The 13,744-nt window shown below is 39.3% G+C and overlaps 1 protein-coding gene across 1 annotated transcript; it reads right to left on the bottom strand.

The window, feature by feature from the left end:
• Positions 1-6,702: 6,702 nt before the first annotated feature.
• Positions 6,703-7,804, bottom strand: LOC102511281 (olfactory receptor 2W3). The gene has a single exon (XM_006178026.2). It carries the CDS (start codon positions 7,783-7,785, stop codon positions 6,835-6,837), a length of 951 nt encoding a protein of 316 aa, XP_006178088.1. The 5' UTR covers positions 7,786-7,804; the 3' UTR covers positions 6,703-6,834.
• Positions 7,805-13,744: the final 5,940 nt, after the last annotated feature.

Raw genomic sequence — 13,744 nt, 5'->3', positions numbered from 1 at the left:
CTTTTACTGACTCCCTGATGTGGGTGCACCTCCCTTTTGGAAATTTTCCTCAGTTACATGTGGCTGGTTCTTTTCCTCTTTCTCAATCGCCACCCTTTTCCCTCCTTTTTCTTCCTTTTTTTTTTTTTTTCTTTTTGTTACTTGTAAAGTCTTTCGTTTCAGTTGGCCACATCAATATTTATCATTGCTATCATTATTTTATTGGCTTTATTCCCTGGGATAATTCTATCTTCCTGATGTTTTTAACCACAATTATTGTTAAAATTCCCAAATAAATATTTTTATAAGCTCTATATCGACTTTCAGGCTCTTTTGTAACAAAGAGGGTCTCCAAAGGAAACTCTAACTCAACGCACTCAAATTAAAATTCAGAGTATGCAATCTGCACATAGACACGTGGCCCAGTTGTATCACTTGTGCATCCTTAATCTAGTCGTTTTCGCATCTGTAATCACTTTATTTATATTGTATGTGTGTGTTCGAGTTGCTCCAGTTGCAGGAAACTTAGCTCTCCATATTTGCTGCTGTATCTCTGGTTCCTGGAAAAGTAGCTGGCACATATTAGTAGATGTTCACCATATTTAACTGATGATGGTGGATGAATGGATTCAGGCGGATGATGCAGTTGTGGCTTCCCTTGGCAACATCTACCATGGAAATGACAACTGTTTATTCATCCAATAGGTGAGACTCAACTGAGTACGATTCTCCACTTGGCTACAAATATGTTGCCTTATTTTCATAGCTCTTCAGAGTTCCTTTCTATCTGCTAGACTGGAGGCTGCCCAGTTCATGAATCTTTGACTAAAACCAATAAGATTTTTTAAATTTATTCAGTTGAATTTTGATTTTAACAGAGGCTGAAACATTATTATGGTTTAAAAAAAAAAACAAAATAAAAACCACCACTTTCTTCAGTGGGGAAATACTATACTTTTTTTTTTTTTTTACAGTCTGGAGTCTGCAGGATTTAGTAGGACTCCAACTTGTAGGAGAGGAAAAAGTTTTTCTGGGTCCTCTTAGCGTCCCTGGCTAAGTCTGAAAATTAAAATGACAAAAATAAATTAATTGATTGATTTAATATAAGTTTTATGTGACACAGGGACCTTCATAAGGAAATGAAGACCCAAAGAAAGAGTTAGACATGAATATGTTTGTGCTAGGTTTGATGAAGAGTGAAAAGTCATGAAGGAATATAATGGGTTAATGAGTATGAGGTAAGTGTAGTGAACTCTAGGAGACTTAGCGAGACCTGTTGGCTAGAACTTCTTCTGGTTTCCCTTGGTCTTTAGCGATAAGGATGCTCCATTATGGGAGGGTACCTCTCACATGGGGGTTTTATGGCATGTTTCAGGGGAGAGAGGCGGGGCAGAGGTCAGAACAATCTCGCAGCTCAGGCAATTCTGTCAGATTTCTTCAGTTTAAAATATTCAATATGGCAACATGCCATACTTTGGAGTAACATTTTCTGAATCTCTTTAGTCTGCTCAGAACTGCTTACAAGTCACATAGCAAAGTCTCTAAATGACTGCATTCTCACTTTCCCAGGAAATGGATACTAAAACCTCTGAGTTCTTTCTCACTTGTAATATAAATATGATTCACCCAGTTCACTATCCGTTCTTGGGGATTTAATGAGTAAATACAGGTAAAACCCCGAGAGTGGCAACCATATACCAAAGACTTCGAAAGTCCTAACTGTTACCGGTAACATAGAAAAACGATGCATTATTTATGACACACATGTCTGGCTATTTGATTCTAGTCCCCTTTCATTGGGTTTGAGAAATTTTGCACTTTTTGTAAGTTGTAGGCAACTAATAGATATGCAAATTATGCCACGTCTAGTAGGCTTTTAACTGACTTCATTCCTCCAGTGGAAAAAAAAAACACTGTTTTGCTGTATTCGCACTTCAGCTCAAAATTTCTTTACTCTGTAAATTGATACTGATGACTTTTCCATTGAACTGTACATAGCATCTGCCTGAATGCCTATGAGTAAAACAAATTCTTTAACATGAGCTCACTTTTATATTGTATGAGTCATGGTTTTACGGAAAATTATCTTTTAAAAGTATACATGAAAATAGTGGCATTAATAGAAGAGGGAGCCCTGGTTGTAATTTAAAAAAAAAACTGGGAATTCGAGATTTGCAGATACTGACTGTTATGTGTAAAACAGATAAACAAGTTTATACTGTATAGCACAGAGAACTACATTCAATATCTTGTAGTAGCTCGTGATGAAAAAGAATAAGGAAATGAATATATGTATATTCGTGTATAACTGAAAAATGGTACTGTACACCAGAAATTGATACATTGTAAATCGACTATACCTCAATGAAAGAAAGAAAGAAAGAAAGAAAGAAAGAAAGAAAGAAAGAAAGAAAGAAAGAAAGAAAGAAAGAAAGGCAAGTTTGAGCAAAAAAAATTTTTTTTAATTAAAAATTAAAATTAAAAAAAGTTGATTAGACAGGAGTCACGATAGAGATTTTAAAAAGGAAAAGAAAGATTAAATTTAAAGTACCTATAATGAAAAAGAATATGAAAAGGAATATACGTATGTATATGTGTGACTGAAATATTATGCTGTACACCAGAAATTGACACAACACTGTAAACTGACTATAACTCAATAAAAATAAATAAATTAAAAAAGAAAAAGAGTAGTAGTCAACAAGCAATGGTTGGAACAGAAAATCATTTACCCAAAGTAGAAGACAGTCCTATTCTATTCTGTCCCTCTTCACATTTTGACACAATATTAATATTAATATTTCAGTATGGTTTAGAAAGAATGACTCTGAAATAAAGTACACTGGACAATTAAGAAAAAGATTTTTTTCCAGTCTATTACAATAGAGAGAATATCCCTTAATGAGCATCAAATGACACCAATAAGACAGATTAGTAATGAGTTTGATGTCTTTTATTCCAGGGAAGACAATTCAGTGGGTTGGAAGGGCACAGGGTCTCCCAAGCAGTGGAGCACCCGTCCAGGGGGTTGTTTAGGCAAGAGTGAGTTTTACAGAACATTAAAAGTGGCAGTGTCGAAACAGTGCGTGATCGTTTGAGGTTGCCCATGTTAAATAACAAAAATTCAGCAAATAAATGTTAAAGATCTGATTGGCTTTATAAAATAATTCATGAGTCAGGCGGCACCTCATCTAGCAAGCAGAGAAGAGCTATGAGATGCTGTGCAAAATGGAAGGCTTATATAGGCAGAAGGAAACAAGTAGATGATTCCAGGCTTCGGTAAACAACCCGTGGGGGATGGAAGAGGTCACATGGCAGATTACTTCCTGGTGTTGATCAGAATATTCCAGACTGATTGATTAAAACTACATCCCTGGAGAACAGTGTGACTGCAATTAGGTTTAGCATTAAGTCTTGCTTTGCCGATTGGAGGCTTAGCACAAGTGACTGCATTTTGTGCCTACCATTTCTTTTTTTTTTAAACACATATTTGACCTTATTTAGAAAGATCAAGGAACAAGAAATTAAGTACAGAGCCCAGAGTTACCTTGGTGTTTGCGGATTGGCTGACGGGAGATACTGCATTTCTGGTCAAGCAGAACATTTACAGGAACACAAAAGTTCAGTTTGCTGATGTGACGCCCTGGGAAGAAGCAGCTCCACTTTGGGCCTAGAAATTTATTTTAACATCTCCCTGCAGAGAAAGGGGAGATTTACTTAGTAGCTAAACAAAGCAGTCATGAGCCTTAGGAAGAAGGGAGGAGGGGGGTTCATCTGAATCATGCGAGAATGAGTCATTCTTCACAGTAAGTCCTTTACTGGGACAAAAAAATAGGGTAGTGGGGTTTCTTACCAGTAGCTGTTTTCTGGAAGCACAGGGTACAGGTAAAATCAGCTTTCCTCTGGCTTAGACCCGGTGAGTTGAGCATCTTGACACAATTCCACAGCAACTATCGTTATTACTAACCCCATGTCATAAGGTAATCAGAGGTGTTAAAGACCACAGGTCCAGATGGAGTTGCTCATTGTAAGCCCTACATCATCAAACTTAGACCTCATTACAGTTGCAGCTCTCCCGGGGATGGAACCTTAAGCCAGCCCGTTAGGATTGTCTGATCAGCATTATTTAGGTAACCTGCCTTAGAAGTCCCCTACGAGGAAAGTAACCTTGCAAAAACAAATCTGTTTTTGCCTAGCATGACCTTCCTGTGTCCACTCCCTTTATAAGTCTTTCATTTTCTACAGCTCTTTAGTTACTTTCTTTCTTCTAGAGGCATGATGCTCAATTTATGAATCACCGAAGAAAGCCAGTAAGACCTTTAAAATTTACTCAGTTGAATTACTCAGTTGAATTCTGTTCCTTCACTGAGGAAGCACAATCAGAATCACTCACCACAGTACACATGGACTATTCTCATTCCTTAGAGTTATGCAAACACTCTTCGTTATCTTTGGGGCACTTCTTTTCAGAGGAAGAAACACTGACAACCGTCCAGTTGCTGTTCCTCAAGTTTATTCTTCCCAAGAGACTGCTTTTCAAGTCCACTCAGGATGTCCAGCAAGTTCTTTCCAAGAAGAGAATACGTTTGGAGAAGCCCTGCACATAGTCCTGGTTATCGATTAAACGTCTCTCCTTAGTCAGCTGTGTCCCAAGGCAGCATTGTGGAGTTTTATAACTCTAGGGAGAAACTCTTACTGCCTCACGGATAGCTGCTATTCTCTTATTCACCATCAGCCCATTCATATCACTATTTCTTTTATTTATTATTTTTTTATTTTTATTTTTGTGGTGGGGGGAGGTGGTTAGGTTTACTTATTTATTCTTTGAGGAAGTCCTGGGACTTGAACCCAGGACCTCGTGCCTGCTAAGCATGCACTCTACCACTTGAGCTACACCCTCCCCCCATTCTACTTTTCTTTTAAAAAGCAGTTTGGAATATTCACCAATATTCAGGGTCCTCTTGAAGCACAAGAATCTCCTTTCCAGTGGCCCCTGCTTTGTCTGTACTTAAGTGACCCCACGGAGGCTGGTGCCCTTTGAGGTGAGAGAGCGAGGAGGGTAGAAAAAAGAGGGTGAGAACACAGGCTCATTGTGGAGGAGGAGAAGCTGTGACTCTGAGGGGACTGAGGATAAATGTGCTGGCATCCTTCATCCAGCCTCTTCTCTTTATCCCCTCCTCATTTTATTTCCCCTTTGTCTAGGAATTCTGTCTCAACATTTTTTTTTTTTCCCCAGAATGTGTCTGCCCTGCAAATGCCTGCAAAGAGAGCGGTGGGTAATTCATTTCCTCTGCCCTTCAAGTGTGGTCTGAGGGCCTGCAGCCAGCGAGCGAGGGCAAGCCTCGTGAGATCTGCAGGAGTCCAGACCCTCGCGGCCCTCCTTCGAGGAGTAATTCGTTGCACGTTAAGTGGAAGAAAGCTTTAATGATGTTCAGTATATATTACTTCAAATTTCGCATTTTGGCATATTGAATATTTTGAGCTGAAGAAATTTGTGAAAAGGCAGGTGCAAGACGGACTTTCTGACCGTCCTCTGAAGCAGGTCATAAGCCCCTCATAGAAGGGAATCCTTTCTAGTCCCTTTTCCTGGGGAAAAGAAACGTCCTTATTTTGAAGGAGGACATTGAGATGAATCTAAACACACAGGCTTTGCTAAGTTTCCCCCAGTTTATTACCAATAAATTATACCCACTTTGCCTATCACATTTCTTCACCACCATCCACTCTTCATCAAATCCAGCATAAGAACAATTTTTGGAGGGTCTTCATTTCTTCACGAAGGGTCCTGTGTCCTGTAAAATGTATATTAAATACATTTGTATACTTTTATTCCATTAAATTATCCATGTCAGTTTAATTTTCAGACCCAGACAAGGATCCAACAAGAGTCTAGCAAAACTTTTTCCTCCGCTACATCCTGGACTGAATTATGGAAGGAAGGGAAACAAATCATGCTTTTTTGACACTACTCATTAAATGCTTACGGATTTTTGCTCTTTACAAATTCATGTAGCAACAGAAACAGCAGGAATAGAGTTAGAACTTGCAGTAAATGTTTGGCTCAGTTCTTCTTGGGCAAATGATTTCACTTCAAAGCCCCAAATGTCACATGCATAAAATATGGGTAATAAAAATCATGTGACCTGCACAGATGCAGGGAAGATTAAATGCATTCAGAGCACCTGACTCATTAGGGAATTACTAAACATCAGGGCCTTCTCACTAACAAAATATAAACATACCTGAGAAATAATGATGCTTTAAGATTTTAAATGACTCATATATCATTGTTACAGGCTAACTTCTTGGTTTATCCAGACTCTTACACCAGGCTTTGGGGAAAATGCCAAAGTCTGGGGACGAAGGATAGACAAAACCATATGATATGATAAAAGGATCTGTACGGGAATTTGGGGAATAAAAACACCCGATGTCCCATGTTTGATGGCTGTTAAATAAGAGAAGTGACCAATTTGTGATTATTCTAAAATAGCCATAATTTTATTAATGCATCACAAACAAAAAAAACAACAAAAGCAAAATTCTCGTTAAGAAAAGTGATTTCCTACTTGGCACTCTGGCATAAGTTGCAGAAACTCATCTTTATAACTATTTACCTCACTTTGTTCTTCAGACCAGCTTTATAAGATCATCCAGAGAGGTTTGGGATGGTATTTTTTTTGCAGTTCACTTATGAAAATATATAATGTTGGAATTAAAACAGTCACACAGAAGTCCAGGGAAAGAAAGCATGTAAGTTGAGAAGCACAGATCTGAGCCAACGATCCCCAGTGCCATCCGTGGCCCCTGGAGGAGTTCGTAACCAGGCTAGGGATGCCTGTATCACCCGCCCGTTCACTTTTGCTCCTTCCCTCCCTCTCTGTCATGCAGCAGCAGCCTCCTCAGTGCCCCCTTCACCTCTTTGTTTCTGAGGGTGTAGATCAGGGGGTTCAGAAGCGGGGTGACAATGTTGTAGAAGAGGGTGAGGAACTTCCCTTGGTCCTGGGAAGAGCTGTTTCCGGGTTGCATGTACATGTAAATGATGTTTCCATAGAAAAGCGAGACCACTGTGAGATGGGAGCCACAGGTGTTGAAGGCCTTGTGCCGCCCTGATGCTGACTGAATTTGTAACACAGCCCTCACGATGCAGCCGTAGGAGACCAGGATACACACAAGGGGTGACAGCACGATGCCCACTGCCAGGACAAAGACGGTGCCCTCTACGGCTGCTGTGTTCACACAGGCCATGCGGATGAGGGCAGGCATCTCACACAGGAAGTGGTCCACGCTGCGGTGCCCACAGCGGGGTAAGCGCAGGGTGACTGGGGACATGACCAACGAGTTGGCCACCCCACAGCCCCAGGCCACCAACACCAAGCCCAGGCAAAGCCGTGGATTCATAATCACCATGTAGTGCAGGGGCTTGCAGATGGCAACAAAACGGTCGTATGCCATGACTGCCAGGAGGAGGCATTCCACACCGCCCAGACCCAGGAACAGGAAGAGCTGGATGGCACAGCCTGTGTAGCTGATGGTCTTGTCGCATCCACTCAGGTTATAGAGCAGCTGAGGGATGGAGCTGGTGGTGAAACTAAGGTCCAGGAAGGAGAGGTGGGCGAGGAAGAAGTACATGGGAGTGTGGAGGTGGGGGTCCAGCCGAGACACCAGGATGATGGTGGTGTTGCCCACGAGGGTCAGGAGATACGCAATCAAGATAACCACAAAGAGGATGCTCTCCAGATGGGGGCGATCGGAAAACCCCAAAAGGATGAAATTTCCCTGGGTGCTCTCGTTGGTTCCATCCATCTGTACTATACCTGAAAAGGAATTTTGATATTAATAAATGTTACAGCCAATATAAGGGAGCACTTCACTATGAGCCAAGCCTTCTTCCACGCTTCTTACATTTATTTACTCCATTAACCCCAACAAGAATGATACCAAGTTGGCGCTCTTATTATCCCTGACTTACAGAGAAAAGGAAATTGAGGCAGATGTGTGTTAGGTAACTTATCATATTCTAGAAAGAGGCAGAGCTGATTCTGAACCCAGGAAATGGGGCTTGGAGTCTTTACCCTTCACTGTGGGTACTGCCTTTAATTCCAGTGACAACAAAGACACATCCTGCCCTGGCCCAACTATTGATTCTTCTTGAGACACAAGTTCCTAAGCGCCTGCAAAAATCTCAAAGGCCCCAAATGAAGTCCATGAAGGGTCATTTAATAGTATTTAGGGCGTATCAATTATATGCAAAATACCCATCTACTCTTTATCTTAAAGACACACTTTATTCATTTGATCATGATTCCTGAGCTAATTTAAGTACCAGAGTAGATAAATAATGTATGAGACAAGAAATTATTACTAAAGCAGTATGCACATAAAATTAATCTCCCTCCCCCCTGCCCCCGATCCTTCATCTCTCTCTCTCTCTCTCTCTCTCTCTCTCTCTCTCTCTCTCTCTCAAATAGGTCTGGTATGGAAGAAATTTTTTTTTCTTCCAAAATCCTATATACTGCTTGAGTAAAAAAATAATCATGAAATTTTGTAATGGATAATACAACTTACTTTCTTTTTTTGTGGGGTGGGGGAGGTAATTAGGTGTACTTACTTATTTTTAGAGGCGGTACTGGGGATTGAACCCAGGACCTTGTGTATGCTAGGCATGCACTCTACCACTGGATAATACAACTTTAATGCAATGATTCACATGTACGTGCAGGAACGCCCATCAAATTGCAATTCTAAGAACGCATCACATTCAAAACAAAGTACGTTTGAGGACACAGACCATAAGTCTTACAGACAAATACAGAGGAATGAATTGAAAGCATCTTGGACTGCTCTCCCAGTCTCCCTGGTTACAGTCCCTCAGCCAACAAGATAGAATTATGAGATCTTAGAAGGCTCATTTACCTTCACATAGTTTTCTCATCTAAAATGGTAATAATCAAACTACCTTATTTACTTACAGATATGTTCTTATATTTGTATTAATATGAAAGAAAGTTGGTAAATATTTATATTTATTGTATAACTATAAACATATGACTTACATATAAAACACATGGCATACAAACGGAATTGGAAAATAAGTCCATGGGACTCGGCAGGGAAATTCTAAAGAAAACAAAAAAATTCTAATGAGGAGAAACTATCCTTAACATATATCCAGACATACTTTAAAAATATAATAATTAAAACATGATCATTGACCAGACATTTGGGGTTGGGGAGTAGGGAATCCTTAAATTACTCCTTGCACCAAAACGAATTACAAATCAAATATTTAAAGACACTAAAAAATACAACCACTATAAAAAAGAATGGTCACTATTCAACCTCTCTCTTTCCTGATCATCTTGGTTTTAGGAAGATCCCACTAGGCAAATTGCAATTTTTGAAAGCTATGATGCAAAATATGAATAAATTTGAGTCTGTATTTTAAAAAAATACCACAAAAAACTACTAACATAGTTTAAAGAATAATGACAAAACTAGAGAAATTCAACATGAAAATTGAAAGACCACCTTGTTATTTTAACAAAGGAAACATCTATCTTCCACAAAATTTTAAATTATATTTTTTGACACGTTAATTCTGCATGTTGGAATATGTCCTACATTTATTAATCCACAACATGTAATATAAACCCTCAATAATTTTCTGTATTGATTGAAATGGGTAATACTCAGAAACAATGTATATTTTAAAGTTATTGAAGTGGTTTGATAAATAGCAACTATGAGCTGAAAAAAATAACTACTAAATGAAAATAGATTTTGTATGTGGCTTCACTTGGAATTTTTTTAATCTTATTAATTTCAAACAAGAGGAAAGCAGACTATAACACATAGTGAGATTTTATGTAGTGTGACCCCATGCTTTTGGTCACAAAATATATGCATATTTCTATTAAAATAGAAACAATATCTCAAAATATGCAGTGAGCTGTCAAAAAGATTCACTTGTAGAGCAAGAGATGGAGTTTTAGGAGATTTTAATGTTTACATGTCTTTTATTTATAAAGCAGTAATCAGTGATTTTGAGTTATTATGAAACTGAAAATTAACACATATACACCTGCAGGTAGTATGATATTTAGGAAACGTCTCTATGAATGATTTTCTTCTTTTAAAGTCTGTTAATCCATCCTTTTAGCTTTGTTCTTCCTTCTTTAAGGAGGGGAAGTAATTAGGTTTATTTATCTCATGTGTTTACTTTTTAAATAGAGGTACTGGGGATTGAACCCAGGACCTCGTGCATGCTAAGCATGCACTCTACCACTGAGCTATACCCTCCCCCCTGCTATTTCTTCTTTAAAGAAATAATTGTCCCATCCCCTTTACTAAATCTTTCTTTGTTGTTCTTGTAATTAGCAAACTGAAAAAGGAAAAAAAGTAGAAAGAAAGGCAGGAAGTTAGGAAAGAAAAAAGATGGAACTTTCAATTTCCATATTAATGCCAGTGTTTTAAAACAAACTGCTGCACAATCTCGTAGTCTTAAAATTTTAAATCCTGTGACATAAGAGAAAATTGAGATTGAGGACTGAAACATGGGTCTCACGCAGGGAGGGATGTGAATTTGGTTTTCAAGAGAGCCTTGAGTTCCAATCTCCTGAATTCTTTTCACAACTTTGATGTGCAGGTAAGAAAGGCTTCTTCACAAGAAGGGTCAGGACGATTGAAAGAGAATATTCTCGCTAATACCTCACATCTTGCTAGCTTTAATCAAGATGCTGCTCCTTTCCTTCTCTTGTAACAAAACTGGATCTGAGACTGAGCATCCCCAAGTCCTGCTGCTAGCACAATTTCCAACGGAGTTGGGGGGGTCCCACCACCAGCAAATAATTCTTGGACATCAGCAGGGTATCCAAGAACTCAGCTCAATTCTGACACTCTCTACCCAGAGATTCCACAAGGTCAGCACTCAGTCCTACAAGACTTCCCCAAACTCTAACCAATTTCGAAGTCAGCTGCAAAAAGCCCAAGTTGTTATCTGTGCTTCTGGCCAATTGGCTGTAAATCAGATATTCTCATGACCCCTCTCCTCAGGCTAGATTAATTTGTTAGAGCAGCTCACAGAACTCCGAGGAACGTTTTACTTACTAGGTGACCAGTATATTATAAAAGGAACATCTAGATGAAAAGATGCATAGGGCAAAGTTGGAAGGGCATGGAGGCGCCACGCTCTCTCAAAGCGATGCATTCTCCCCGTATCTCCATGTGTTCACCAACCTCAAGGTTCTCCCAACCCCATCCTTTTGGGTTTTTATGCCGCATTCATAGGTGTGATTGATTAAATAATCAGTCATTAGCAGTTGATTCAACCTCTAGCCTCTCTCTCCACCGAAGAGATCAGAGGGTGAGACTGAAAAATACCAACCCTTCAATCACATGGTTGTCCACTGGCAACAGTCCCCATCCTCAGGTGCTTTCCGAAGTCACCTCATTAATATAACAAAAGACACCTTTGTCATTCTCAACACTTAGGAAATTCCAAAGGTTTGGGGAGCTGTGAGTCAGGAACTGTGGACAAAGACCAACATATGTGAGAAATAAATTTTGGTCATCTGGGTGACCAAACATGTATGTCTTATGAATCATGATATTATAGTTCTGAAATCCAGAAATCTACTTACCATTTTTACTTGTATGGTACCAGATATCATTAAAAATCAGAAGTCAGAAGGTGCAGATCTAATGGAAGGATCTTCATGAGATTGTGCAATGTCTCCTCCCATCCTGGATGCATACAGACCCTCCAACCATGGGCAATTCCAGATGCAGGAGGAAATGAAGGCGCTTCTCCTGGGCTTGGTCCATTCCTCTATAAATGAGATGGACCAGGACATGTGTGCAGAGGAGATTACGACAATGACAATAAGACACAGTTCTCCTGAGGGAAGACTCAACAGCCCCAAGCTCTGGGGAAACTTCTGAACCCACAGGGGCCATTAGCACATACACTGAGCTGTGGTGTAGTTAAGCATCACACCCAACTCTATAGTCTCCCATAAGGTCCAGACAGGAAACGAGGACGATGAGAATTTGTCCCTTGTTAGCAAAAGGATTTATTTCTCCTTGTAAATAAAACTGGGGACTCAATTCATTTTTGTTCTATAAACATAAATACCGATGGATTATTTGCTTCCTTCCTCTCTTCCTAAGAATTATTATGTATCTAAAAAACAAATGAGGTATAATCAGTCCCATCTTGCCTGGAAAGAATCTTTTTATTTTTTCCCTTAGATGTACCAAAAATAGGCAAAAGTATTTTGACATATTTTTTTCCTAAGAATTTTATGTATGAAAAAGATAGAACCCACATCTTAGATCGTTGAAAATTTTTATAGGTACACCAGTTAACAGTTTATTATTAATTAAAGGAACTGATAGGGGGACAATTTTGATTTATTAATTAATTTATTTAGGATTTGAAAGGAATATGTCAGTATGTATCAATTTATACTTTAGTTTCACAAACTAGGAGGGGTAAATGAGCAAGTATCATGAGCCCCTGATTTACTAGGTTGTGTATATATGTTATGATCGTGTTTTTAATGCTTTTGTAGAGGCAAATATGACACCCCAAGGCTGAAATTAAAAGAATAATAGTTAATAATAATAAAGTAAATAAATGAAAAGAAGTTGAATGCCTGCAATCAGCCATGCAATGTCAGAGAAAAAAAAGTGTAGCTTGAGTGAACTGGCTAGGGAGTTTATCAAAATAATTATTCAGGTGCTTTCGAGTAGACAAAGTTACAGATCAGGGAATAAAGAGAATATGCCATACAGGTAAAGGTGTAGAACTTGCAGATTTGTAGAATATATATTTTATACAGATGCAGACCACCTCCATCCTTCCATCTTATACCAGAAGAGGAAATTCACAGAGGGTCCCAGAAGCACACAGAAAACACGAGGGGAGTGATTGGTTCTTGGTGAGCAGAAGGATTTAATAAATCCCAGTGTCCTCAATTTCGCTGCCCTTTGGGACAAGATGCGTCAAAATCACCCCTTCTGCCTGTGGATGAAGCTAAGTTTACTTCCCATTCTCAACCAGCCCCACAGATCCCCCCTCTTCCTAGCTGCCTTCATTCGGGGCCTTCTCAACATGCTAGAATTATTAGCTTAACTAGTTCATTCACTTGCCAAATCAGTCACATGACTGGGTGGTAGGGAACAAGACCAAATGAATTATCTGAATAAATCATCCAGCCTTCTGATAAACTGTAAACATAGCTCCAGAAAGTTAAAGGTCAGAGAAACTACAGTCTAATGTTTGAGGTTGACTTTTTAATCATTCTTTATTTTATTCATTCTTTATAAGAATTGGGGCTAGAAAAAAGTCCAACAGATAATCACAGAGGGGCACGTGGTAGTAGGGAAGTGATGGGTCCCTCTTGGGAGAGCAAACCCAAAACATCCTGTAGGGAGAGGAAATGACTCTACCATGCAGTTAAGATGAAGAGGGGCTCAAAAAGCATGAAAGAGTCAATTTTCACAAAAAGTTTTAGCCCAGATCATTTTATATAATGTTCCCCATATTCCTAGAGAGTATGAGAATTGGTACATGGAGTACATATACAGCAGCGTTATGAGTCAACGGTGTCATCGTATTGTCACAGGGAGTCAAAGCTACAGGAGGCTCAGTGGGACCATGCCTGGGCAGAGTGAGTCATCGCTCCCCTAGAATCATGGCCTCTGCAGCTTCAGCCTTCCATTCAAATTTTCTGTCTACTTAAAAAATTGATTTCACTCA

This window comes from Camelus ferus, chromosome 3 (assembly GCF_009834535.1).
Source record: "Camelus ferus isolate YT-003-E chromosome 3, BCGSAC_Cfer_1.0, whole genome shotgun sequence".
NCBI lineage: Eukaryota > Metazoa > Chordata > Mammalia > Artiodactyla > Camelidae > Camelus > Camelus ferus.
This window is presented reverse-complemented; position numbering and strand designations above follow the sequence as displayed.

What these genes read in the sequence shown, in the direction of transcription:
- LOC102511281 (XM_006178026.2), bottom strand. Translation starts at nt 7,785, where the DNA reads ATGGATGGAACCAACGAGAGCACCCAGGGAAATTTCATCCTTTTGGGG.